Source organism: Mauremys reevesii, linkage group 5 (genome assembly GCF_016161935.1).
Source record: "Mauremys reevesii isolate NIE-2019 linkage group 5, ASM1616193v1, whole genome shotgun sequence".
In the NCBI taxonomy this organism is placed as follows: Eukaryota; Metazoa; Chordata; order Testudines; family Geoemydidae; genus Mauremys; species Mauremys reevesii.
Genome location: NC_052627.1, coordinates 109,610,404 through 109,635,572, shown reverse-complemented (window position 1 = coordinate 109,635,572; position 25,169 = coordinate 109,610,404). Strand labels below are relative to the sequence as shown.

Sequence of the window (25,169 nt, the reverse complement as noted above, 5' to 3'; positions counted from 1 at the left end):
TTGGAGGCCTCTTTGCAATGTAAAAGGAAGTGTGAGGCCATTAAGGACACTGTACTTCACATATGGTATGCCTCAATATATGCATTAAAAAGCATAAAAGGTGTTCAACAAAAACAGAAAAGGCTACAGTTCACTCCAGAGGATATTGGCATAAAGAAAAGGGATGTATGGCACTGTTGCCCATGCATACTCTTATAAGAATTGCTAAAAACAGAAGGTTATTTCCCTTTAAAAAATTACCTCTTTGGCAACGCACAGTGCAGCAACAGAAAAAAGGCAAAGGAGTGTCACATTACTAAAGAGCCCCTTATTTGTTCAAAGAATGCTGGTCCACAAGAATAACTGGCGGATATTTATTAACGTATGAGAAGTCCTCTATCTTTTATTGTATTGTATTATATTTTATGCGATTAGCAACCGGCGCAATGGATGGGCATGCATAAAGAAAATACGTTTTGTTGCATGCATCACTAATACCAAATAGAAACACACTCTACTTTCTAGAATACTTATCTTACATATACAACCACATATATAAAGAAAGCATCTCTTTACCCCTGGAGTGTCATTGAGGAAAATTCTCAGGTCTTTAAAATTACTGTGCACCAGGTTCTTTGCTCCCCGGACTTGACTTGTTAAGTGTTGGTTGGCAGCATAAGCACAAAGGACACCAATACTATTAACAGAAAGATAAGAGATATTACTTTACTACTGCAAATACCCATTCTGCCAATTAAGAACAAAAAACAAGGCAAAGCAATCAACATTTATCTGGGTAATGGAGTCCCTGCAGACAAATTAATGTCTTCTTTTACTATAAATTTCATTTTTAACCACTAGGTGGCACTGGGGAATTAGCTATAAGATTTGATATATCACTAATTTTCTACATGTTTAATAAAGAAATCACGTTAACTCAAAAGCAACACACAATAGCAAGACATTTTCAGCACTGCAGTTGTAAAAAATTTACAAAATGTATACAAAATATACTAATACTATGTATACTTGCTTATTTAAAAAAAACCACCATGATTTATGAAGGCTAACATTCTTTTTCACGAGTAATCATTAGTTTGACACATCTACAAGAAAACAGTTTGTAAAATAGCTTATTAAAAGGAATTATACATGAAACATGTTTTTAAATTAGAATTACTTCCACTGCTAATTTTTTCACTATGGTCCCAATCTTCCAAACACTTTACATGTACTTAAAAGCACATAGTCTAATTAACTTCAATGGCTTAAAATTAAAGGATGCCCACAGAGTTGGCAGAACTTGGGCCATAGGGAGAAATACATAAAACATAAATTAATAACATGGAAGATGGGAGGCAGATGGGAGTTTCAATCAGTGCATTTTGTGATTATATGCCCAGTTTGGCCATTATGATTGCACCATTCTATCTTCAACAGAAGATATCTGTATATACAGTAAAATACAGTAACTAAAAGCCCATGACAAGCTTGAGAGCGTTATCATAGAATCATAGACTTTAAGGTCAGAAGGGACCATTATGATCATCTAGTCTGACCTCCTGCACAATGCAGGCCACAGAATCTCACCCACCCACTCCTGTATCAAACCTGTGTCTGAGAAATTCTTTGTTCATTTTCTTTCCACATGGAACTATGTTTATCAGTTGCCAAAGTGAGACACTTTTTAAAAAATCCCTGTAATTACTTAAACCCTATTCTGCTCCTTTTAAGTATAGATCTCTGCTATTGTAGACTAAGGGTAGGTCCATACTTACCGCGCGGGTCGACGCGGTGAGTTCGACTTCTCGGAGTTCGAACTATTGCGTCTAATCAAGACGCGATAGTTCGAACTCCCCACGCGCTCCGGTCGACTCCGGAACTCCACCACCGCAAATGGCGGTGGCGGAGTCGACCTTGGAGCCGTAGAGTTCGACCCCACCGCATCTGGACGGGTAAGTCAGTTGAACTAAGGTAGTTCGACTTCAGCTATGCGAAGTCGCGTACCTTAGTTCGACCCCCCTCGCCCCCCGTAGTGTAGACCAGACCTAAGAGCCGCACTCTGAAGCTCAGGTGGGAATGCAAGAGTGGAGTCAAGAAAGACCATCTTTATGGTAGGCAGAGAAGAAACTCACTTTGCAGGTTAAAAATTAAAACCTTAAATTTCAGACAGACATCACCTGGTAGCAGATCAGACCATGGCTGTAACATGCCCCTCTATGGGAAATGTTGTTTAAGAAGGCAGGCAGTTACCTTCACTACCTACAATTTCTGGATGGTTTTAAGGTGTAACCTCATGCAGTTTGCCAAGCAGTAAACCAGTTTGAGGCTAGCAATATCAAAGGGAGCTGATAGATATAAAGACCATGTAATGGGATCATCATGCTAGAAGATCACCAACACAAATGATACTAGCTCTACAACTGGGGTCAAAGAGACCTGAGCACTTCATACTACTATTCATCATTTATTTTAAAGTAGTGCCTAGAAACCAGCCATGTTGAGGGCCCTATTGTGTTAGGTGCATGGTAAATAACCATTCTGACTCCAGAATTTATAATCTAGGGAACACATGATATAACACGTGGAGGAGACAAGCATATCTGGTGGGGTGGAAGGGTAACAAACAATAAGACATGCACAATTCTTAGCAAATCGGGAGCACAACTTGCCATCTGATTAGCCATTATCATGTTGCAATTTTCTGTATTTGTTACATTTGAGCTCGGTTTTGAGGAGAGACAGTATTGGACAGCAGTTTTTTATATTAAAAAAAAAGGTTTTCCCATATATAAGGGGTGGCAAGGGACAAAGTAGGAAAGTTGCTTGTCAGAGAGGTGAAGAATCAGATAATCAAGGCAGGCATTGCTGGCAGAGTGAAGAGAGAAGCCAACCTTGCAATAAAGGTAACAGAGCAGGGATATAGTGGGAAGGGCTCTGAAAGTAAGAAAAAGCAGCAATGGACAAGAATCTTAGCCGCATGGGCAGAGAGAAGAAGTCAGATTTTGGAGCTGTTTATTACTGTACCGCAAGATGTAAATAGATACTCTAGATGCCGCTAGATTTGTTCTATTAGAACTGCATCACTAACCTTCACCTCGCAGAAAGAAGGATTTGGGACAGGATGACAACTGGAGAGTTCAGCATCAAGAGATAATTTCTTACTCAAAGGTTTAACAACTGCTTCCTTAAAAGATGCTAGTGTCCAGCCTTCTCATGAGGAGCCATTGATGGTAACTGAGGGCTGTCTACATGGAAAATTAAAGGTGTAATTGTAGCGTGGGTAGGCATAACCATGCTAGCTTTGACCTAGCGAATGCTGGCAACAAGAGTAATGAAGCTATGGCAGCATGGGTTAGCAACAGTGGCACCAGCATTATCTCACTGGTCTTTACTAACTGAAAGGGCATGGGTTCAATTCCATTTGCAGCCCACCGCTCCCTGAAAATCCTTCCTAGTCACATCTGTCAACACTCAAGCAGAGATGTGTGTCTCCACCAAACCATTTAAAAAACCCCAAACAGATCTGATAACTATATTAAGCATCTTTAAAAGGTGACATTCAAAATAAGGCGGCTGCATTTCTGGCAAATGTATACATTGTTTCTTTCACATCTACAAGGAGAACAATGATTCTGAATATCATTTTCCCAGTGAAAGAAAACCGATTAGCTGCTTTCTTTTGACCAACTGAAAAAGAAAAATGTCTCACAACTGTCATTCAAATGTAAAGTACAGTATTAGTGTGTAACTCACATGACTGAGTTTACAATGACATCTTTGTTCTTTGAAGGGGTTGTTTTTATATCCTTAGTGTATTCTTCTCACAAAGCAAAGAGGTCAGCAATTGCAATCCAACAAAAAAAGGTACTTTGTAAATTCGAATGTGATCTTTTTTTCTTTAGCTTTCTGAGAGGAGGGTGGGGGAGAGATGGGAATCTTTAAACAGACTATGCAGTCAAACATTCGCCTGTTCTAAACAGCTACACAACACGAAAGGGAAAAACCTCTACTTATTACCTCATGAGCTTTGACAAATCACCAAATAAAGGAAGAGAGAAAAGGAGAAGAGATGACACAAAACCTGCCCTTCCCATAACAGACTGGCGTGGTGTATAGTGTCCCCGAAAGTCAGATATTTCGGTTTTAGTTTGTGAGATTTCATAAACGGATGCAAACACCATCAATCCAGTTGGGGATTATTTACTTGCAAAAGATTCTAGTCGCAGAAAATTAATATTAAACAGATTTAAAGAAAAAGTACTAAGGAAAAAGTTCTCCTCCCCATTAATACAAAAATAAAATGTTGGATCAGAGTTTTGTTTATGAACCCATTTGTCAATTCTTCTGATTCATGTTGAATCCCAGATTCTGAACTATCTGCATTATCAATTACATGAAGGAAGATGTTCTTCCTTGATACTTGAATAAGGCACTTGTACATAGGTTATATCTGTTATGTGGACTTTAGGATCTACATTTCTGAATAGGCACTTAATACCCCCCAAAATTTAAAAAAAAATATGACTCAACACAAAAGGATCGTAAGTTGTATCCATCTCAATCAATATAAAATATGCTCAAATTTAAAGGTATATCTGTGCTCATTAACAATAGCTCCTGCTCTATAACCACAATATTCACATATCCAAACACCCAGCTGCCAGAAATGTAGACAGAGACAAGGAAGGTGAAGTAAAATCTTTTATTGGACCAACTTCTTTTGGTTAGAGAGAAACTTCAGAGCCACACAGAGCTCTTCTTCAGGTCTGGGAAAGATAATTCCAGCATGACAACAAAATCCAAGGTGGAACAGATTGTTTAGCATAAATTGCAAGGGACCATTCATGGTAGAGTGGCCCATTAACACCTCTGCAGTCATGGGACAAAGAGAGGAGGTTAGTGGGTTACAGATTGTTGGACTTAGGCCTTGGCTACACTGGCGCTTTACAGCGCTGCAACTTTCTCACTCAGGGGTGTGAAAAAACACCCCCCTGAGCGCAGCAAGTTACAGCGCTGTAAGCTAATCCCCACGGGGAGGTGGAGTACCTGCAGCGCTGGGAGAGCTCTCTCCCAGCGCTGGCGCCGCGACCACACTCGCACTTCAAAGCGCTCCTGTGGGAGTGCTCCCGCGGCAGCGCTTTGGAGTTTCAAGTGTAGCCAAGCCCTAAGCCATAAAATCCCATCTCTCTGTTCAGTCCATGAGTTTTCGTTTCTAGTAGAGTAATGCATTTAAGCTCCCAGGCTCGTCTTTTGAAAGTGTTGTGCATGTTTCCTTTGAGAGTGAGAACTAAGGTCAGACAGAGTTATCGCTTTATGAAAAGTGGTCACCCAAAGGTGACAGGGTGTTTGTGTCTCATCATTTTCCTGTGACAGTTCATTCGAGAGCATAGTGATTGTCTGGGTTCACCCACATAGTTGTTAGTGGGGCATTTAGTACACTGGACAAAATATACCACATTGTGATAGGAATGTATAGGATCCATGGATTTTGAAATGTGTTTTGTGTGACCACCACCTCACAACAGAAATGTAGCTGGACATACTTCTGGCTTTAGAACATTTTCTCCCCCGTTTTCAATTAAATACAAAATATTTCATTTGTTTGAGAAAATGCAATTTGTCTACAAGAAGAGACTAGTCTGAAGCTTATTAAGCTGAATTAAGGCACATTTATGGACAAAAAGAACTGCAGAGCCACTTGCATCTCGTGGAGGAAAGTACTTGCAAAGTGTGGTATACGGTTAGAAAAATGTTCTGTAGAATAATTTTTTTTTAAACTTTGCACTTTTTTGCTTTCCATGAATCTTTCCACTCAACTCTAATTAGTTTACTAAAACAAGGTTTTAATACTCTCACCATAGTTTTCACTTATGGGGAACACTGCCAGTCAATTTCTGATTTTAGAATCTTTATCAGTAGTGATTATGTATGAATCTGGAATATTCATATGCCAGCATGAATTTACATGCTGCATTTAGAAAATTCTTGTTTTGATTTTAAAAAATTTGAGGGACAAACACACACAATCACTTCTGACCACCACTTGACTATTATCAAAATGTGTTAATGCATCCTAACATCTCTTCTCAATGGGATGGCATCTGAGCGCAAGACAGAATCTTTTGTTCATGAATTAGCAACTTGAAGTGGCCATTTAGATAATCTGATTTAAAAACAAGAAGTGATCTCCCTAGAAAAAGTCTCATATGCCAAATTCCATCATAATGATGTTTCACACCATATACCCCTCAAAATGTGGGTTCACTCATTAACATGACATTAATCATATTAGCACTACTGTAATGCCTTTGTAATAATATCTTTTGAGTAAAAGTGAATATATTATTTTCAGCCTAATAAAACCATTTCAGCTTCTACAAATGATAAACTAGACTTAATATTCCTTGTGGTACAGTAATGCAGTATTAGTATTGGGCAAAATGAGCATTGTGCAATTTATTATACTTGCCTGATAATTAAAGAAGCAACAAAAAGAAACGTTGCAAAGCAGCCTCTCCGACAGTCAGCATTTTTCTTCTGTCTTTGGTGCATTTCCCCACCACAGTTGTCACAGCAACGACACATACAGAAGCACAGTCCCACAAGAGGCAGTAACAGAACAAATAGCAATCCCAAAGCAGCAGACACTATAAAGCCGATTTCATAGTAGATTGCCTGCAATTCAGACAAAAATAACTGTAACAGCAGATATTATATAGTTATTGAGATTCATATATAGCTACTGCTTAAAAATGAAATTAAAGCTACAAGATCCACTAGTTACTGTAGTCTTTGGAATCAATGTTTTCTAAGTCATCAATACATATCTAACATTTTTATCTCAAACAGATAAAAACATTATAAATGTTGACAACTAACCTATCAAGAAGTGGTTTAAGCAGCATATTTAACAAGTAAACAGGCTCATGATATTGATGCAACTTGCATTATAATGTATTAAAAATGGGTACATTTGATTAGCAGGCCCACAGTTTGATCTCACTCTCATAGCTGTTCCAAAAAACTATTGGAGAATATCAGCAACCCTAAATATACCAACATACTGTACTGTAGTGGGAAATTATTTGTTTTTATTCTTTAAAAAAAACAAACAGATTTCTGTTTGAGTAGAAGGCCTGATTATAAAAACTGAAGAGAAATATTAAATGATGAAGGACTGTACCCTCTTCAAAACAAAATGTAAAAATAGCTGAGACAAAAAAACATCAAGGGATGGATTTTAAGCTCTGTAGGGCGGAGACTCTTGATCTGTGTGTCATGTACATTGCTATGCTCAGTTGGCAACAAACAAACAGTAATTAAAGGAGAGATTTTTCAAAGGTGCAAAAGGCAGCTGGGAACCCAACTCCCTTTTAATCAGTGAGATGGATGCTTAACTGTCCTTGGTGCCTTTGCAAACCTCCTAATAAGCAGGGCCGGCTCCAGACCCTAGCACGCCAAGCGCGCGCTTGGGGCGGCGTCCCAGCGGGAGGGTGGCAGGTGGCTCTGGTAGACCTCCCGCAGACGCGCCCGCGGAGGGGCCGCTGGTCCCACGGCTCCGGTGGAGCATCCGCAGGCATGCCTGCGGGAGGTCCACTGGAGCCGCGGGGCCAGCAGACACTCCACAGGCACATCTGCGGGAGGTCCACCGGAGCCGCGGGACCGGCGACCGCTAGAGCGCCCCCCGCGGCGTGCCGCCGTGCTTGGGGCGGCGGAAATCCTAGAGCCGCCCCTGCTGATAAGGGTATGCCTACAAAGCAAAGAAAAATCTGCAACTGGCCCACGCCAGCCGACTTGGGGGGCAGGGCTGTACCATTGTTGTGTAGACTACAGATCTCAGGCTGGAGCCCAACTCTGGGACCCTCCCAGGGAGGCTAGCCACAGGTTTTTCTATATTGTGTAGACATACCCTAAACAGTGGTTCTCAACATTTTTGGCCTCAGGATCCACTTGTAAATGTTTATGGCCTGTCACGACCCAGTAAATAGTTTGGGGGTGAAGGCCCTGGGGTGGTTTTGGTTGAGTACTGACTCCTGGGGTCTTGGGTCCTGCCCGGCACTCACCTCAGTGGCAGCTCCTGTGCTGTGGGGTTAGCCGGGCTTGGCTCTCCATTTTGGGCGTTGTAACCTCCAGGGTTGCAGCGCTGCTCAGTTTTGGCCCCAACCCTCTGGCTGGCCCAAATTTGTCTAAGTGGAGTTGTGACGTGACTCATGGAGTTGCGGTGCCACTCACTCAGATTTGGCCTACCCGGACTCCTATTATCATGACGGCTGGGCCAAACCTGAGTGGCGCTGGGACTCCAGAGTTTGCAGTGCCTGGAGCAGGGAGACGAGCCCAGCCAGCCCTGTGACACAGGAGCCACAGGAACTGCCACACGACCTCTGAAATATTCTGGCAACCAAAATTGGGTCCTGACCCATGGGCTGAGACGCCCTGTCCTAAAAGGCTATTAAAGTCACTTGGAAAAGTCTGTGTTAATTTTAAGGGTACTAGAAATTATTACACTTACTACTTTGGCTCATCCTCTCTCTCTTGTATACAATCTGTAAGCAGCAGTATCAAGATGGAATTTGTGTTGTATTTTCACCGAATACAAGTTACAAGTCATAATTTCTCACTAGCTATCCATCATCATACTTCAGTTCTAGTCATACTGAATCTGCCTCCAATCCCACCAGTCCTTGGGGAAAAAAAATTGCTCCACATGCAGTGTCAATAGTAACCCATCATCATTAACATGGTTGCAATCTCTGACCTAATTGCCAAACCTAGAATAAATAGGAGACTAGTGATGGTTTAGAACTGCTACTCCTGCTTTTTGAATAAAAACAACTAATATTTTGGAAGATAATTTTGGTTGGATTTTACAAGTCAAATACTTAGTCAAAATTTGTTAAAAATAAAATCAGAAAAGATTACAAAGTAACTAAAAATGAATAGAAATATGTTTTAGTAGGTTACCTGAACGATCTGGAACATAACCAAATCAAAAGTGGCTTAAATGAAAAACACCAACACCTCCATTTAGAATGACATGGAAAATAGTAATGCATGTTTTGACAGGAGTAGTGAATATAATCCCTGTTCGTTTTGGGGAAAACAAACAAACAAACAAAAAAAAAGCAAGACACAGAGCACATCTACCAGATACAATGGAAGGCATTATTACCTGAAGAGTCAGGACAACATTTTCTGGCTGTGGAAGTCAAAGCAGATGGAGAATGTGTATAATGCACAGGCAGCATGCACAAAAACAAATCATGTGAGTAATGAATAATTAACCATAATTGAAACAATTAAATACCCAAAATAAAAAAAGCGACTGAACTAAAAAAATTGCATAAAAGCAGTAAATAATTAAGCCAAATTAATTATTTAAAGAACATATATTATGTAGTAGAGGATTTCTGATTGCCTTGGTAAATTAAAAGAATTCAGGATCTCTTCATCCACCATAAATAGCTCTCAGTCTTAAAATAAAAAACAGACCAGTTATTTTTGTATGGACCATCAGTTATATTTCCCAAGACATTTCAGGAAGAGGAGGATCAGATATTGTATTAGTGTGCGATTTCTCAAAGAATTCCAGCTGTCAGAGCTATTCCACTATATTTTTGCTTTTTGAAGTTACGAATTGCTTTGGCATTAGGAGACGCAGTTCCAATAGCAGTTTCCGTGCCTTGGCACATTATACAGAAAGTTCATCTGCACTTTAAAAGTCTGTAGGAAACTTAAAACCTACAAGAGTGGAAATGGGTAAAGGGATGGGGAGACAGAAGGAAGAAATCTAATTTAACAGGTTCATAAGCGTTTCTGCTACCCCATTTGCCTTTTGAGAAAACAGGGGGAAAAATTCAGTCACAGGAGTTTAAGAAGCTACTCTCTTCCCTCTTGTTTTCAGATCTTATGCACAGATTAAACAACAAATTTCTTAATATTAAATTGTTTTTCTGCATCTTCATATGGCAATTCATACCTGACAGGGGTTTCCTCTTTTCCTCGTAAGTTAGAAAATAAGAGCAACCCACCAGTTGTGAGTTGCTATATTGAAAGTGCAGAAGTCACTGAAAAGAAAACATTTCCAAACCAACCAAAGACTTGAAAAATTCCTGACACTATACTTAAACATTTTTGCATCAGCAATGTCAATTCACCAAAACAAACTTTATAGAGCTGTCCAGATTTGATGGGAGGTTTCTCAGGTTGAGAGAGACACCTACCCCAGAATAAGCAACAGATGAGTGTTTAGGATGCACTCCCGGAGATGTGGGTGACCCAAGTTCAAGTCCCTACTAGGGTTGTCGATTAACCGCAGTTAACGCACGCGATTAACTCAAAAACAATAATCACGAATTATAAAAATGTATCATGATTAATTGCTGTTTTAATCACACTGTTAAATAGAATACCAATTGAAATTTATTAAATATTTTGGATGTTTTTCTTTATTTTAAAATATATTTCAATTACAATGCAGAATACAAATTGTACAGTGCTCACATTGTTATTTTGATTACAAATATTTGCACTGTAAAAATGATAAACAAAAGAAATAGTATTTTTCAATTCACCTCATACAAGTACTGTAGTGTAATCTATAACAAAAGTGCAACTTACAAATGTATATATTTTTTGTTACATAACTGCACTCAAAAACAAAATGCAAAACTTTAGAGCCTACAAGTCTACTCAGTCCTACTTCTTGTTCAGCCAATCATTAAGACAAGCACTTTAGTAGCTGGCAGTGCAAGGTATACGTGCCAGATATGCTAAACATTCACATGCCCCTTCATGCTTCAGCCACCATTTCAGAGGACATGCTTCTATGCTGATGACACGTTAAAAAAAATAATGAATTACATTTGTGACTGAATTCCTGGGGGCAGAATTTACCCAGCACATGTTCTTTGTTTTAAGAACACTTTCACTGCAGATTTGACAAAACGCAAAGGTACCAACGTGAGATTTCTAAAGATAGTTACAGCACTCGACCCAAGGGTTAAGAAACTGAAGTGCCTTCCAAAATCTGAGAGGGACAGGGTATGGAGCATGCTTTCAGAAGTCTTAAAAAGAGCAACACTCTGATGCAGAAACTACAGAACTCAAAGCACCAAAAAAGAAAATCAACCTTCTGCTGCTGGCATCTCACTCAGACGATGAAAATGAATATGCAATCTGTACTGCTTTAGACTGTTATCAAGCAGAATCCATCATCAGCATGGACTCATGTCCGCCAGACTAGAAGCATGAAAGGACATATGAATCTTTAGTGCATCTGGCATGTAAATATCTTGCGAAGCTGGTTATAAAAGTACCATGCGAATGCCTGTTCTTACTTGCAGGTGACATTGTAAACAAGAAGCAGGTAGCATTATCTCCTGCAAATGTAAACAGATTTATTTGTCTTAGTGATTGGCTGACCAAGAAGTAGGACTGAGTGGACCTTGTAGACTCTAAAGTTTTACATTGTTTTGTTTTTGAGTGCAGTTATTTTTTGTACATAATTTTACATTTTTAAGTTCAACTTTCATGATAAAGAGATTTCACTACAGTACTTGTATTAGGTGAATTGAAAAATACTATTTCTTTAATTTTTTATACAGTGCAAATATTTGTAATCAAAATAAGTGAGCACTGTATACTTTGTATTCTATTTTGTAATTGAAATCAATATATTTGAAAATGTAGAAAACATCGAAAATATTTAAATGGTATTCTATTATTGTTTAACAGAGCAATTAATCACACAATTAACTTTTAATTGCTTGGCTGTCTTAGTCCCTACCCTGTCATTCTCCCACATCCCACTTGAATGCCCTGACCACCAAGTTATATTGGCCATTCGGAGGAGGGTCTCTCTCTGGTTTTCAGGAAAAAACTGCAAAAGGTCTGTTTCATCCCATTGTGGAACAGGAAAATTTTCAAAATCTCAAAGTTTTGTGGGAGGGGAAACCTGTTTCTTTTCCAGCTCCAATTAAGATGCCCATCTACCCAAACTGTGAGATATGGATATTTATTATATGTACCTCCATAAATTCCATTAAACTCTTATTGGAAATGCCATTAAATTTAGCTACAATTTATCTAAAGGTGGTAATGGCACTGGATATATGTTTCATAAAAACAAATTTTAGTCTTCATTGTAAATGGGTACCAAAAATTGATTTAGAAAAAAAAAGGTAAGTTCATTTGTCTCACAAAAGAACCCTAAAATCATGGCAGCATGATCAATTGGGTTACTGTGGGGACATAACCGCGGTTCCAGTCAATTTTTGGTTTATCCTGGCAGAAGGTGATTTATATTCTAACATACCTGAGATGATAGTTGTCCTAGCACCCTCTGTGGCTAAGACAATAGTTTAGTTTAAAAATGAGCTTATTAGGAGGGCTTACTACACAGGATTACAGCTGACAGTGGTTTCAAGTTTCCTGTGAATTCTATCCCAGTTCCCAGTAGCAGGGAATGACCTATGGATGTCACCAAAGATCTAAAGGTCTTGTTCAGTCAGAACAAGTCAGTCCATGAAATTCAGCCTCTAGGTTTCCTTATATGTATGCAAGGTGTTTTGTTTGGCCCTGCAGCCTCTAATGCATCACCACCACAAACCCCTCCAAAAGAACTTGTGAGATCGGGAGGAACTTGGTATAGCCTTAGGACAAGTTCCAAGCATCTGGATACCAGGCAAAGGATATCAGGCTAGAAAGACTTCCCAGAAAGGCCTCAAGTCAGTGGGCATGAGTCTAGGGACCAGATTTGTCTTCTTGAGTGCACACAATACTATCCACAGCATGCTCCAGTAACCTATAACCTAGCAGATGGTACAAAAGTATCATGTCACCAATCTGGGCCCAGTTAAGGTCCTTACTGCAGGAATTCAACCCACCACAGTGCTTGAGTATGGCGCAAGGAAATGAACTAGTTGCACATCCAAGCTGGGTTGTATTCCTTGTTGCTGGATATCTTGAGAATGTACACTACTCTAGGGTAACCATGCCATAGGGGGAAGGTAGGGAAAACATGTTTCTGTAATCACTTTAAACTAAAAAATATTTTATCAGTAAATGTGGAAACTCAGCTGTCTGGAGGCAGTAAATGGAACCAGCCTTTTTCTTAACATAAAGCCAGAGCTTAGTTTCTGTGTGACAGATACAATCACATTTTTATATCTGGAGTGCTAGTGAAAATTGTTGCTAAGACTGCCTGAGTAATTCTATTTTAAAGCCTATTTTCAGTCAGTTTTTGGACCTCCCATGACATCAAAAAAATAACATACATAGAAAAAGACAAATAATATATACTTTACAATAAATATTTACATGCAATCATTGTGCATGCTAAAAATAAGCATTATTATAGGGTTAAAATGATTCTGGTATCTGAAGACCAGCAGGAACTCCTTGGTCATAACTAGTAAAAATCTGCCCTTTTTTGTTTCTAAACATTTTGGCTTCAAATATTAGTTTTGCACAAAAGAGTCGATACATTTCATGAACACTTCCTTACAAAAATTTTCCTTAGTATTTTTCAAAAAAGATTTGTACATGGTATTTTATTTGAAACCATGAAAATAGTTAATTGGATATATTATTGACATCTGACTGTTAGTTTCAAAGAGTCTTGTGGCACCTTATAGACTAACGGACGTTTTGGAGCATGAGCTTTCGTGGGTGAATACCCACTTCGTCGGATGCATCCGACGAAGTGGGTATTCATCCACAAAAGCTCATGCTCCAAAACGTCCGTTAGTCTATAAGGTGCCACAAGACTCTTTGCTGCTTTTACAGATCCAGACTAACATGGCTACCCCTCTGATACTTGTTAGTTTCAATTATTCTTCTCTATTTATGGAAGAGAGTCTTGATGTTTCAACTAAGTTATGAATACATGCACTTCCATTACTATGTGTAGACAAATTACCTTTTGATAATCACCCTGCACATTTCCAAACTTCTGCTGTGTTAGCTTTTTGATGAGATCTGAAAATAAGCAAGTACATTTCAGAGTTTTAGATAACATAAATTAGAAAATGTTAATAAATTAGGTTACGTGGGATGAAATTGGGAATGGAAATCAAAGTTGACAGACCAATATACCCAAGTTTTTATAACTATGTAAAATACTACATTTTAAAACCCACCTGTACATTTTATGAGAATGTTGAACGATAACGAGGTCAATGAGGTCATACTGAGAAGCAGTCAAGTTATTTCTGTTGAGGTGATCTTATGTGCCGCAGAGACCAGTGAAATGATAAATCGGATACTAGGTTACCTACTACCTAGGCATATCGATTTGGGTGATTTTAATGCACCTTGTTTGTGCCAGGTCAACCATATTTTTGTTGGAAAACCATCTACTCAGCAATTTTTTTTATCATAGTGATCCTCTAAAGTATATATACATACACATACCCCATGGACCTGTATAACTGGTGCTCAAATATTCTGATGTGGATATTCAATGTAGCTTTTTAAGGGGTGGGGGAGGTAAGGGTGTGGCATGGGCAGGGAATCACTGTACTTGCAAACTGGAGGGAAGAAGGCACTCAGATCTCCAATACTGCCCCCAATTTTCCACATCTCAGCTCCAAGTGGGACACTGTTTGCCTAACAGACTCCGGAGCTTTCCCAGCCCTTGGAGTCAAAGGCTATTCTCAGGCACACCTACTTAGTATTACTTACTTACTATCTGTATTACCAGTGTCCATGTTGTGCTAGATCAATAACTCAGCCCAGTGTGTTAATTTCTAATTGGATTTAAAACATACCCAACATAAAGCGACGGACAAAAAAATGGAAGAGAAGTTCACCACAATATACTGTAATGGAATGTAAAGTGACAGTTTAATTTTAAATTAATATTCTGTAAAATATGACTTCACTTATAAGCTCTTAAGGACAGGGACCCTTCTCTGTTACATGTTCATACAGGTCCTACCATGCTGACGCTTCTAGGCACTATTGCAATCCAAACAATATTTCAGAGTTACATCAACAAATGTTGATTTTTTTCCCCCAATTAAAAACAAAAGTTAAGACAGCCCAGGATATTAACTATGTCTGGGATATAAAACCTTAAATCCAGACCAGATGGCAGTGGCTGATTGTAGTTAATTGATGGCCATTTAATAGCCCATGTGAAGTACAGGAGGGGGAGTCAATCCAATTCCTAGTGAACATGTGGCAGTGTATTGATTTTGGCACATTTGGAACGCTAAGGTCTCTTGGAAACTCATATTCTCACCCTTATAGTTGGTCCCTCCAGGTCAGAGATGTGATATCACTGGCAGACAGATAAAAGAAAGCTTGTGTTGTGTTATCTATGGCTCTATTCTGTAGCTCAAGGAAGATTAAGAGTTTGAGGACTGAAGTCCCCAGAACTCTTAATCCAGCACTTTTCAAAAACAAAAAATTCACTAAACATTTTTAGAGGTCATATGAAGTGCTCAATGGAGTTAGCAGGAGTATTTGTGGCTCCCAATTCCCCTCCAGTTTTTATAGCAAAAATCCTGGGGGGACGGGAAGGAGGAGGACAAAAACCCCAAAACGTTCACTGACTCCCTAAAATAAGAACATCTAAAGGCAGAGGAATACGTATGTGCCTGATTTATGGGGAAAAACTTAAATGAATGTTACTCAGAAAACTGCTTTAAAGTAAAGAAAGTGGGTGAGGTAATACAGTATCTTCTATTGGACCAACTTCTGGTGGTGAAAGAGACAAGGTTTTGAGCTAGGAAACAACAACAACAACAACAGAAGAAGAGCTGTTCAAAGTAGCTCAAAACCTTGCCTCTCTCACCAACAGAAGTTGGTCCAACAGAAGATATTACCTCACCCACCGTCTTGCTAATATCCTAGGACCAAACAGCTACAATAGCATTGCAAACATCAAAGGAAAGAAGCAAACATGCAATGAGCAAGGCAGCAGTGGCTGTTTCTAGCACACCAAGGCAGCTGTACCAAGTGAGGGAACTGCACCTATCAAGATTGGGGTGGAGTGGGGAGAGAAGGGGAATTACTGCTAACTCATCCGGTCATAGAAACTACAGAGTAAAGTGGAAATGCAGGATAGCAAAGCTATTACGATAATAAAAGCCATATAAGAACATGGAGAGATTGGTAGCAATGTTTTGTACTGCAAAACATCATCATTTGGGGAAGACTAAAAAATGCTGGAAAAATGTAGCCGAATGCCTTAGGAACAGAGGTACATATAAAAGCTTTCCGTAAGTTAAAGAATCCTAATCAAGGCAAATATTTTGAAACATGGCTATTAAACATTTAAATGTTAGCAGACCTCTGATTGAAAGGACACACAGAATTGCAGGGGCGATAAGCAACACACCGAAATCTATAGTTGTGAGATTACAAACATACTGGGATCAACGTTGGCATCAAAATCAGTAACTGAGGCCAACGACTCTGGGCAGAGAATTTATATTTCCCAAGATTTTTCAGCTGCAATACAGAAACACAAAAGCAGAATAGAACCCATTGATGCAACACCTCCACACCAGACAAATTCAGTGAACTGACTTAGCCAAACACAATGCAGATTTTCTACAAATACACTACACACCTTTCTCACATCAACAGAAACACTGAATTTCATCAAAAAACTTCCATATCTAAAATAAATTAAGGACCTACCTGGTGCATAGAAGTGTAATTAAATTCCTTATTTCTTTGTAGACAAATGTATTTTCTAATAACCAGCAATGGTTTTAAAATTGGTGTAAACTGGTATAGCTCTACTGAACTAAATGAAGCTGTGCCAATTTACACTGAGTAGCTGGTCCTTTATTTGTCATTTATTTACAGGGCCCAGCCTTGGACCATCCACTTATACAAGGTACAATCAAGATCTCATGTAAGATTAGAAAAGTTATCTGAATACAATACAAAAGCTTCTTGAGAAAAACCAATAATGGGAAATCAGCTTTTCGCACGGACTAAACTGATTTTATATTCTGAACATGGGGAAGTATGGGCCTAGAAAGGATATTGGACTCTGCAAGAATAGGCACAAATAGCAGGTTTTCCATACTTGCACCAAAACAAGTTTCAAGCAAGCAATGGCTATGCTACCTGAAGCTGAGAAGCTGCATTTTTAAAAAAAATATATGTTGAGATTAAAAGACTGCTGGCACTGCATCCTACTGAACAGTGAAATCCCCACCCTCCCACCGCCCACTCAGGGTAATGCTGTTACATTAGCAGCTAATAAAATACTAGTGGAACTTAACTTAAGGGAATTTCATAGTAGAGCTGGTCAAAATTTTCCCAATGGGACAGTCTTCCATTGGAAAATGCTGAATCAACTCTAAAAATTTTGATAAAAAAATAATTGAAGCCCTTTTTTGATATTTATATTACACAACAGTACCCAATATAAAAGTGAAAACAATCTAAACAGAAACACTTCAATAAGGTCATTTTGATATTTCTGAAACAAAATGTTTCAGAATTTTAGTTTTGTGTGAAATTTTAAATTTTTGTTCCAATTGGTGAGGATAGGAGATTTCGAAACACTGGAATTTCCTGTGGAACGGAAATTAAGTTTCACAACCAGTGTAACTTTGTAGGCACCTTTGCCTTTTGGAATTAAGAATTAAACAGAAGTCGGCCAAATGCCATATGTTTAAAGAAACAATACGAAAACAGAGAAGAGTCAACTAACTTATTTCTTATTTTAATGAACCTGAAAAGGCTCTGAATTGTGGTTCTGAATCACAGAAGTTTTACTCAGACACTATTACCTCACTATTAGAGCTGTCAGTCACGACTGATGGAACTGATTAGGAAATACTATGAAAAATTGATGGAGAGAGTAGTTTTTCAAACTGTGTGAATTACTGCATACACTTCGAAGCAAGCCCAACAGAAACAAACTATCATGATTATCAAGATTAATATGTATTATTTAGCAAGTAGTCATATATTATGTCCCTTCAATTAATTAGACAAAGTAGGCATTAAATACTGTATGAAGTTCAGATTTCACTCCACGTGTTGAGCTATTCACCAAATAATGTGAACACTACATTACTACTACTTCTTTTCTCTATTTTCAGAAAGCCCGTCATCTCTGCATTCACTCTTGGTAAGGTTTCCAGATGTGCCACAGACTAGTAATCCTCTCTGACCAGGTGTCAGTCATTTATGCAAACAGTTATATTCTCTGTGATTTAACTTAATATTTTAGAAGTTCTTTGGTATCAACTGTAGTAACATCACTCATAATGAACTCGTTTGATATTAAATGTGGAAGTCATTAAACATTAAATGTGCATTCAGGAGCAATAGCATCACTGTTGTAAGTTTTTGACAACACAAGTCATATTCCTACTAGGTGACAGATCATCTTTCTATAGTTTACACTGCTCTGTAGAAGTCTATAAAACCAAAGGATTCCGCAACTTGAACATATTTATCGAGTCCAATTCTTATTTCCAAAATAAAACTAACAGGAAGGCATTGTGAAAAGCACGATGACCTCTATTTACAAATTAACTGGATTAGTTTTTAAGTCGGTGACTGAGCAGATGTATGCATTGTTTCATATGACCAGTAATTCAAGGCTTTAACATAAAACACATTTTATCACTGAGGTTAAAGAGCTTTGCTTTATAAGGCTCACTTACAATACTAATTACGTTAATACTTTACTCAGTCTCTTTCCTGCTTTCCACGCACATGCAAGATGCCATCTGCTCTAACAGACTGACCTATTGACTTATTACACCACCATTTTACTGATACTAGCACCTTCTTGCAGAGCTTCATACAAATACTCCTTTCCATGTGGTGTGAGTGTTGTGTAGATGTTTCTAGGTACGTCTGTTCAATGTTGTAATACTCAGGACCATAAAGTTTGTTTCTTGGCACTATTCAACGGAAAGTGATGGCAAAAGACAATAGAGACTTAATAAGCTGTCTGGATATTAACAAAAATACAACAAACTGGAACCCAATTCCCACTGCCAGGAAAGTTTTATAGGACTAGATGACAGGAAAAAAAACCAAACAAACAAACAAAAGTTGGGACAATACAATTGATTGGGGGGGGGGTCTATTTAAATTGCTGAGAAATTACTTTTTTTGCCGCTTGGTCACGGCATAAATAATTTCATGGATGTGAAATTTGCTATTTATGCTGTGACCAACCAAAAAAAAAGTGTGATTTCTGCACAGTGTTTCTCAAACTAGGGGCCCATGGCCCAAAAGGGGGAGGGGGGCGTGTCGCGGTATTGCCATGCTAACTTCTCTGCAGCTGCTGGTGGCACTGCCTGAACCTGCCGAGATGCCCAGCTCAAAAGGCAGTGCTGCCACCACCAGCAGCAGCACAGAAGTAAGGGTGGCAATACTACAGCACAGAAGTAAGGGTGTGGCCAGCAGCTGCCACTCTACGCTCTGCCTTCAGGGCTGGGTGGCCAGATACGAGATTTCAATCTGTGACACAATTTTCACAGCAGCAAATTTGGTAGATCCCTAACAATTGGGGATATTATTCTTGTTCTTAGAGCCTCTAAAAAGAGCATTTAAAAAAAATGAATTACTTTGGGCCAAATTCAGTTCTAGTGTCACTCCAGTAAAGTCAATGAAGTTATGTCAATAATACATTTGCCCCATTATGTGTAATACAGAATATTAGTCCCTGATTCTGAAAAGTAATAGGCCTAATTTTAAGTGAGTAGCACCTATGACTTCAATGGGGTGATTTAAACGTTTAAGTACCTTGCTGACTCTGGGACTCTAAGACAATGATGGAAAACTACATCATGCTAAAGTTGCTCACCACTTTAATAGCGTCAAAATGCTCTCACTCAACGTATGTCCTGGTATTTCACTGTATAACTCAAGTCAACAGGATTACTCATATGCTTAAAGTTAAGCATGTGCTTAAGTGCTTTTCTGGATTGGTGTCCATGTGAGTACATCTAGTGTCAAAATAAGTAATTTCACAACACTTAGAAAATTTACCTGTTAGCCTTAAATGAATGTATTACTGCTACTTCAAACTCATTGTTTCTGTTAAAATATGATTTGAAGGTCTGCCCCAGTTTTTAATGCAAACTTTCAAGATTAGTCAATGCACAGCAAGTTTCATGCTTGTTGGAGATATCAAAAAATAGTTGGTGATTTCACAGCAAAGATAAGTGGAAGTTCAGTTTGTCATCAATTAAAGTCTCTGTTTTCACTTCATGGGACTGATCCAAAGCCAACTGAAGTCAGTCGGAATCCTTCCACTGACTTCAATGAGAGTTGGATCTGATCCTGAGTGAAGAGATCCCCTCAGTCTGGAATCTAGGCTACCACTCCTTGATGCCACATGGCTTTCAGCACCCAGCACAGCTCTTTATTCCAGCAGCCCCCCAAATCAGCTCTAGTTTTCTACTACCTCAGTCAGACAAGAGCTCCTAGTGGCAGGGGCAATGGCAGAAGGACCCAGCACACAGTGGGACAGACCCCTCTGCGAAGGTCATTTCTGCCCTGCTTACACCATGGAATCTTTACCCTCCCCAAGCAAGGAGAAAGTCCACAAGACTCAGCCCTCTCCCAGGGCAGACACCAGGAAGGCAGTCCATTTGATAAAGGAAGCACCTGAGCTAAGGCAGGGATCCAGATGGGGACCAAGTGTTCCCTCTTTCCTCCCTGCTTATGTTCCTTGTAGCCTTCTGGCCTGTGTGTGAAGTGTCTACATTGCGGTAGGGGGTGAGTGGCCAAGTCTATTCCTCCCCATGCTCCAAGTGGTTAGGGACTCCAGAGCAGGTAAGAGAGCTTACTCCTCTTCTCACAGGGTCTCCTTTAGGCAGGTTCCACCCATTTTTCCCCAAGGATGAGGGAATTAGGGGTCTTTCCTCATAGTAGCCCTGTCCCTTTATATTTGGCAAGGTCTCTCTCCATGCAGTTGCTAGCTCCATCTTCAAGGTTAACTAGTTTCCTTAGTGATCAGGTCATTCAGTTACCATTCTTTTGTCCCCCCCTGTCAAAGAAACTCCTTACTTAAGTGTAATCTGGGCATTACATTCTTCCTGCATAAAACCTGGAAGTTTTGTAAATCAGACTTACTATCTGTACTGTTCAAAAGGTACAAAAAGGAGGGAAAGGACTCGCATGAAAGAATTACTTAATAGTAGAGATTCATGCCTTGTGTATCAAAGCACATATCCTCAGTGAGCTGGCCACATCTTGGACAGAAAGGTAGAAACCTGGCAATCATTCCTCACTGTCATAGGCAGGGGCGGCTCTACCTTTTTGGCCGCCCCAAGCAGTCATGCGCGGGAGGCGCCCCGGAGCTGCGGGAGCAGCGGACCTCCCACGGGCATGACTGCAGAGGGACCGCTGGTCCCGCGTGGCTCGGCTGGACCTCCCGCGGCTGCGCACGGTTCGCGGGTCCGGCGGCTCCGCTTGAGCTGCCGCAGTCATGCCTGCGGGAGGTCCAGCCGAGCCGCAGGACGAGCGCCCCCTCCGCAGTCATGCCTGCGGCAGGCCCAGTCGTCCCGGGGCTCCGGTGGACCTCCCGCAGGCATGACTGCGGCAGGTCCGCCGGCCCAGCCTGCCGCCCCCCCCCCAGCCTTTTGCCGCCCCCTAGATTTTGCCGCCCTAGGCACCAGCTTGTTTTGCTGGTGCCTAGAGCCGCCCCTGGTCATAGGACATTACAGAACTGATGTCTGCAGACATAAACTTTTGGGTGCATGTTCTGAGATCCAAGACCACATCGCCTACTTCTCTCTCAGGAAGAATGTCCAGGGTTATCAGAGGGTATGATACAACCAGTGTTGTGTCTGATTTGTTGGGCTTCTTGCAGGAAACAAAGATATTCGTCCTGCCTAGTCAATTGCCATTCTCTGGAGGAGCCCACCAGCACAGAAGTCACTTGACTACTCTGTATACAGCTGGTTTATCTAGTAATGTATTTCAGAGTTCTCAGTTTTGAATTAGTGACTGAGCATAAGGAAGCTTTGACTGGAGCAAAATGAGTCAGGACTGCTGGAAGGGTAGCTATAATGGTAATAAAAAAAATTAGCAGTTAGACAGTTGACACTTGCAAATAGTCTTTAAAATAATTCAAATAATTGTAAATAACTTCCCATATTCATATATCTAAAATGCTGTTAAATAATAAATTCACGCAAGTTGTAGGAAAACATGCCTCTTATACCACAACAATTAGAATGTTTCATAGAAACCTCACAAAAAACATGCTGCCCTAGGGGATTGTAAACCCCCACCAATATCATGAAATGGTTCCAATGCTCAGCGGACTTAATACAAATATTAAGGATGGGAGCTCACATTGCCAGATTTTAAACCCATTCAAACATTGTTAGCTCACCACAGAATGGAGCAGCTAAAATTTCAAGCATTTCTCCCTCTCTACTCACTCAAATCCCAAAATGCAGATCTGTCTTTTACAGTAGATGCAACATGTAAAATGAACCACGGGGTAAGTTTAAGATAAGTGCTTACAAAAAATAGCTTTCAGAGTGTATATTGCTATCTTTGTAGTTGAATAGTTAAGCCACTGAACTATCTGTCAAACTTCAAAAGAGTTGTATAAGAATGTCAGGAGCACAGTTGGGATGGCGGGAAAATGGGACTGGGATGCAGTGTGGAATAGGAGATGGGGAGAACAGCAAGCATGAGTGTGACAGGAAACTGTGTGAATGCTATTAAGAGGGAGAACTTCATCAGAGAGCCTGTGTACTATAGGCTTTTGGTTACAAAAGGCAACGCAATTCATAGGAATGTTGAGGTGTGATACAGCAAGAGTAGCTGGGTGAATGGGAAGCAGTAGTGGGGACATACAGATTTAACAGATCCATCTTCTCACAAGCAAATCCCATTGAACTCCTGAAGAGACAAAAATATAATTAGCCAATAGAGACACTCCTGTTCAATGAACATTTACCTCATACATGCACAAGAGCTCCTTATTTTCCAAAAACATAGATGGAAGCATGGTAATTTTATAAACGGAACGGCCTCAAAGTCTGTTATTATTAACCAGGAAGCATAACTAAGCAATTTAAACCTCCATTCTCCCACAAAAGTTCCTCAGTCTTTACAGCTGCCAAGCTCTGAGCATGTTCCCCTAACACACTCACATTATCTAGCTACACAGTAATACACAGATAAAAATTTTAAAAAAGCATAGTCAGAAAGCAAATCATTCAAAAAAACAAAAGCTATAATGTTGATTGTCAAGAAAATGGGATACACAGAATAAAAGGTTTTTCCTTTGAAAATAACCTTTTCAGGGACATGGTGATTGTTCTTCACTACACAGAAAATTCTTACTTGTTGCAAATTTGCAATAAAAACCAAAAAAAAGTTGCCTTCAGAAAAATCTTTGCTCAAAAATCTGCATACATAATACAAACAATGTCAAGTAGGATGCACTTGAAAGAGTATTTTATACATTAATTACATTCAATCATTTTTAGTAAGACATTTTAAAGCTTAAACTAAACCATATTGTTTACAGCACTATAATTATCCATCACCATATATTTTTTGTCTGTAGTGGCTATATGAAGTTCTCTCTTCTAGGCCACCATCTGGTAAAGATTTACAACAGATTAAGGGCAAGGGCTCAGCTCAGGGTGCTGTACAGGATTGCCTGTTTTAACCCCCTGCAGATGCTGAACGACTTGCTGGTACTTTATGGTTCGCGTGTCCAAGGTGTACTGGAGTGACACCTTAAAACATTTAAAGAGATTATTTTAACACATATGTATAACAAGGTTGTTTTACCTTAGATGTCAGATTTCCAGCTCCCTCCCTCTCCTCTCAAAAAATGTTCCAGTATATTGTAAGTAAACTGAGAATAGGACAGAATTCTGCTTTCATATTCTAACTTGTGCCTATGGCAACATGAATGCAGACAATTGGAAGTGACAGGAGAGACCTACTGGTATTGGTTTTTAATTACTTCAACAACTGGCTTTTTGGCAACCACAGTATGGTCTCAGAATTCCTCCTCTGTATTTGCCATTTCTCTGCAAGAGACAGTATACTCCATATGAATCCAAACCACTAAATATGCCATGGCTGCAGAAGTACCATAGGTCACAGACTGACTGAGCTCAAATGTTTAACATTTTTAAATAAGATCTGAATTATGCTGTGCCTTCTCCCTTCTCCCCCACCCCCATCCCACTCAAAACACAATAGGGGCAAAGTTTCCTTATGAAACCAGAGTACTGTACATGGCTCCAATTGAAAAGTCAGGAGCTGTGTTTTAGTATAAGTTGTTTAATGAGGTACAGATAGCATTCTGAGGCAAACTCAAAATCAGGTGGTTTACAAGATGCTCAGAAGATACTTTTGACAGAAACCCCCCCCCCCCAACTACTCCAATATAAATAAAGTTTCCAGGATTTCTGTTATGGGGTTGGCAAGGAAAGATTAATTGGATTCTACATGTATTAATCAGAGTTTGATTAAGTCTCCTGGAGTTCTATGTTGGAGAATGTTGGCTTTCTTGCTAGCCCACCAGCTTTGACGAGGCCACACAAACATTGCTCCTTAAAGTCGTTTGTTCTGTAAAGGAAAGCTAATAGTTATTTTTGACCTTTTAAAGCCTGCCACCATGCTCATTCCAAGATGGAGAAAGACTCTGTGGAATCCAAACTTCTATTTACCCAAAGAGTTGAGTTTTGCCAACCCGTATTCGTTGTTGAAACATGCATGACTGCCTACCTATATTCAGCAGACTTCTTGAATGGTGAAGAGAAATCAATGTGAATACATAGTAGTCTGACTAGTGTCTATTCCAAACACACGAAACAACGTATTTTAGATGATAAGAACTGGAAGCAATTTACAAATAGCTACATCTTAAAAATATACCTGAAAATAATTTTTGGCACTTAGGTCCCAGATTTTGGAAGAATATTTTAAATATTTGAGTTCTCAAGAGCAGATGAAGTGCAGAATATTTCTGATATTTTTCTCTATTAAGAATAATTAACTGCTACTTTCCAAATCTATAGTTTCAGCTAAAAGGCAGAGAAGAGCATAGTGCTTATTCTTGCCTATCAAAGAGAAAGCACAAATTTTAGAAAGTTATTTCCACACTTATCAAAATCCTCATTTCATTAAATATGTTATGAATATTGCAGCATTTTCTGACTTGGAACTGAATAGCTAAAAGGACTCTGACGTAGGTGACAATCTTT

The 25,169-nt window shown here is 39.5% G+C and overlaps 1 protein-coding gene across 11 annotated transcripts in view; it reads right to left on the bottom strand.

Annotated features, from left to right (window-relative positions):
* Nucleotides 1–25,169, bottom strand: part of PROM1 (prominin 1) — an 81,828-nt gene that overhangs the window by 36,325 nt on the left and 20,334 nt on the right. For 7 of the 11 annotated variants that reach the window (XM_039541920.1, XM_039541918.1, XM_039541925.1 and 4 more), the window contains exons 3-6: nucleotides 13,901–13,959; nucleotides 9,152–9,178; nucleotides 6,452–6,657; nucleotides 556–676 (exon numbers count right to left, since the gene is read on the bottom strand). In XM_039541920.1, the coding sequence (XP_039397854.1) occupies nucleotides 556–676; nucleotides 6,452–6,657; nucleotides 9,152–9,178; nucleotides 13,901–13,959 (413 nt within the window). Of the gene's footprint in view, nucleotides 1–555; nucleotides 677–6,451; nucleotides 6,658–9,151; nucleotides 9,179–13,900; nucleotides 13,960–14,120; nucleotides 14,185–25,169 lie in introns of those variants that run through there. The other 4 variants (XM_039541922.1, XM_039541924.1, XM_039541928.1 and 1 more) reach the window with 2 other exon arrangements.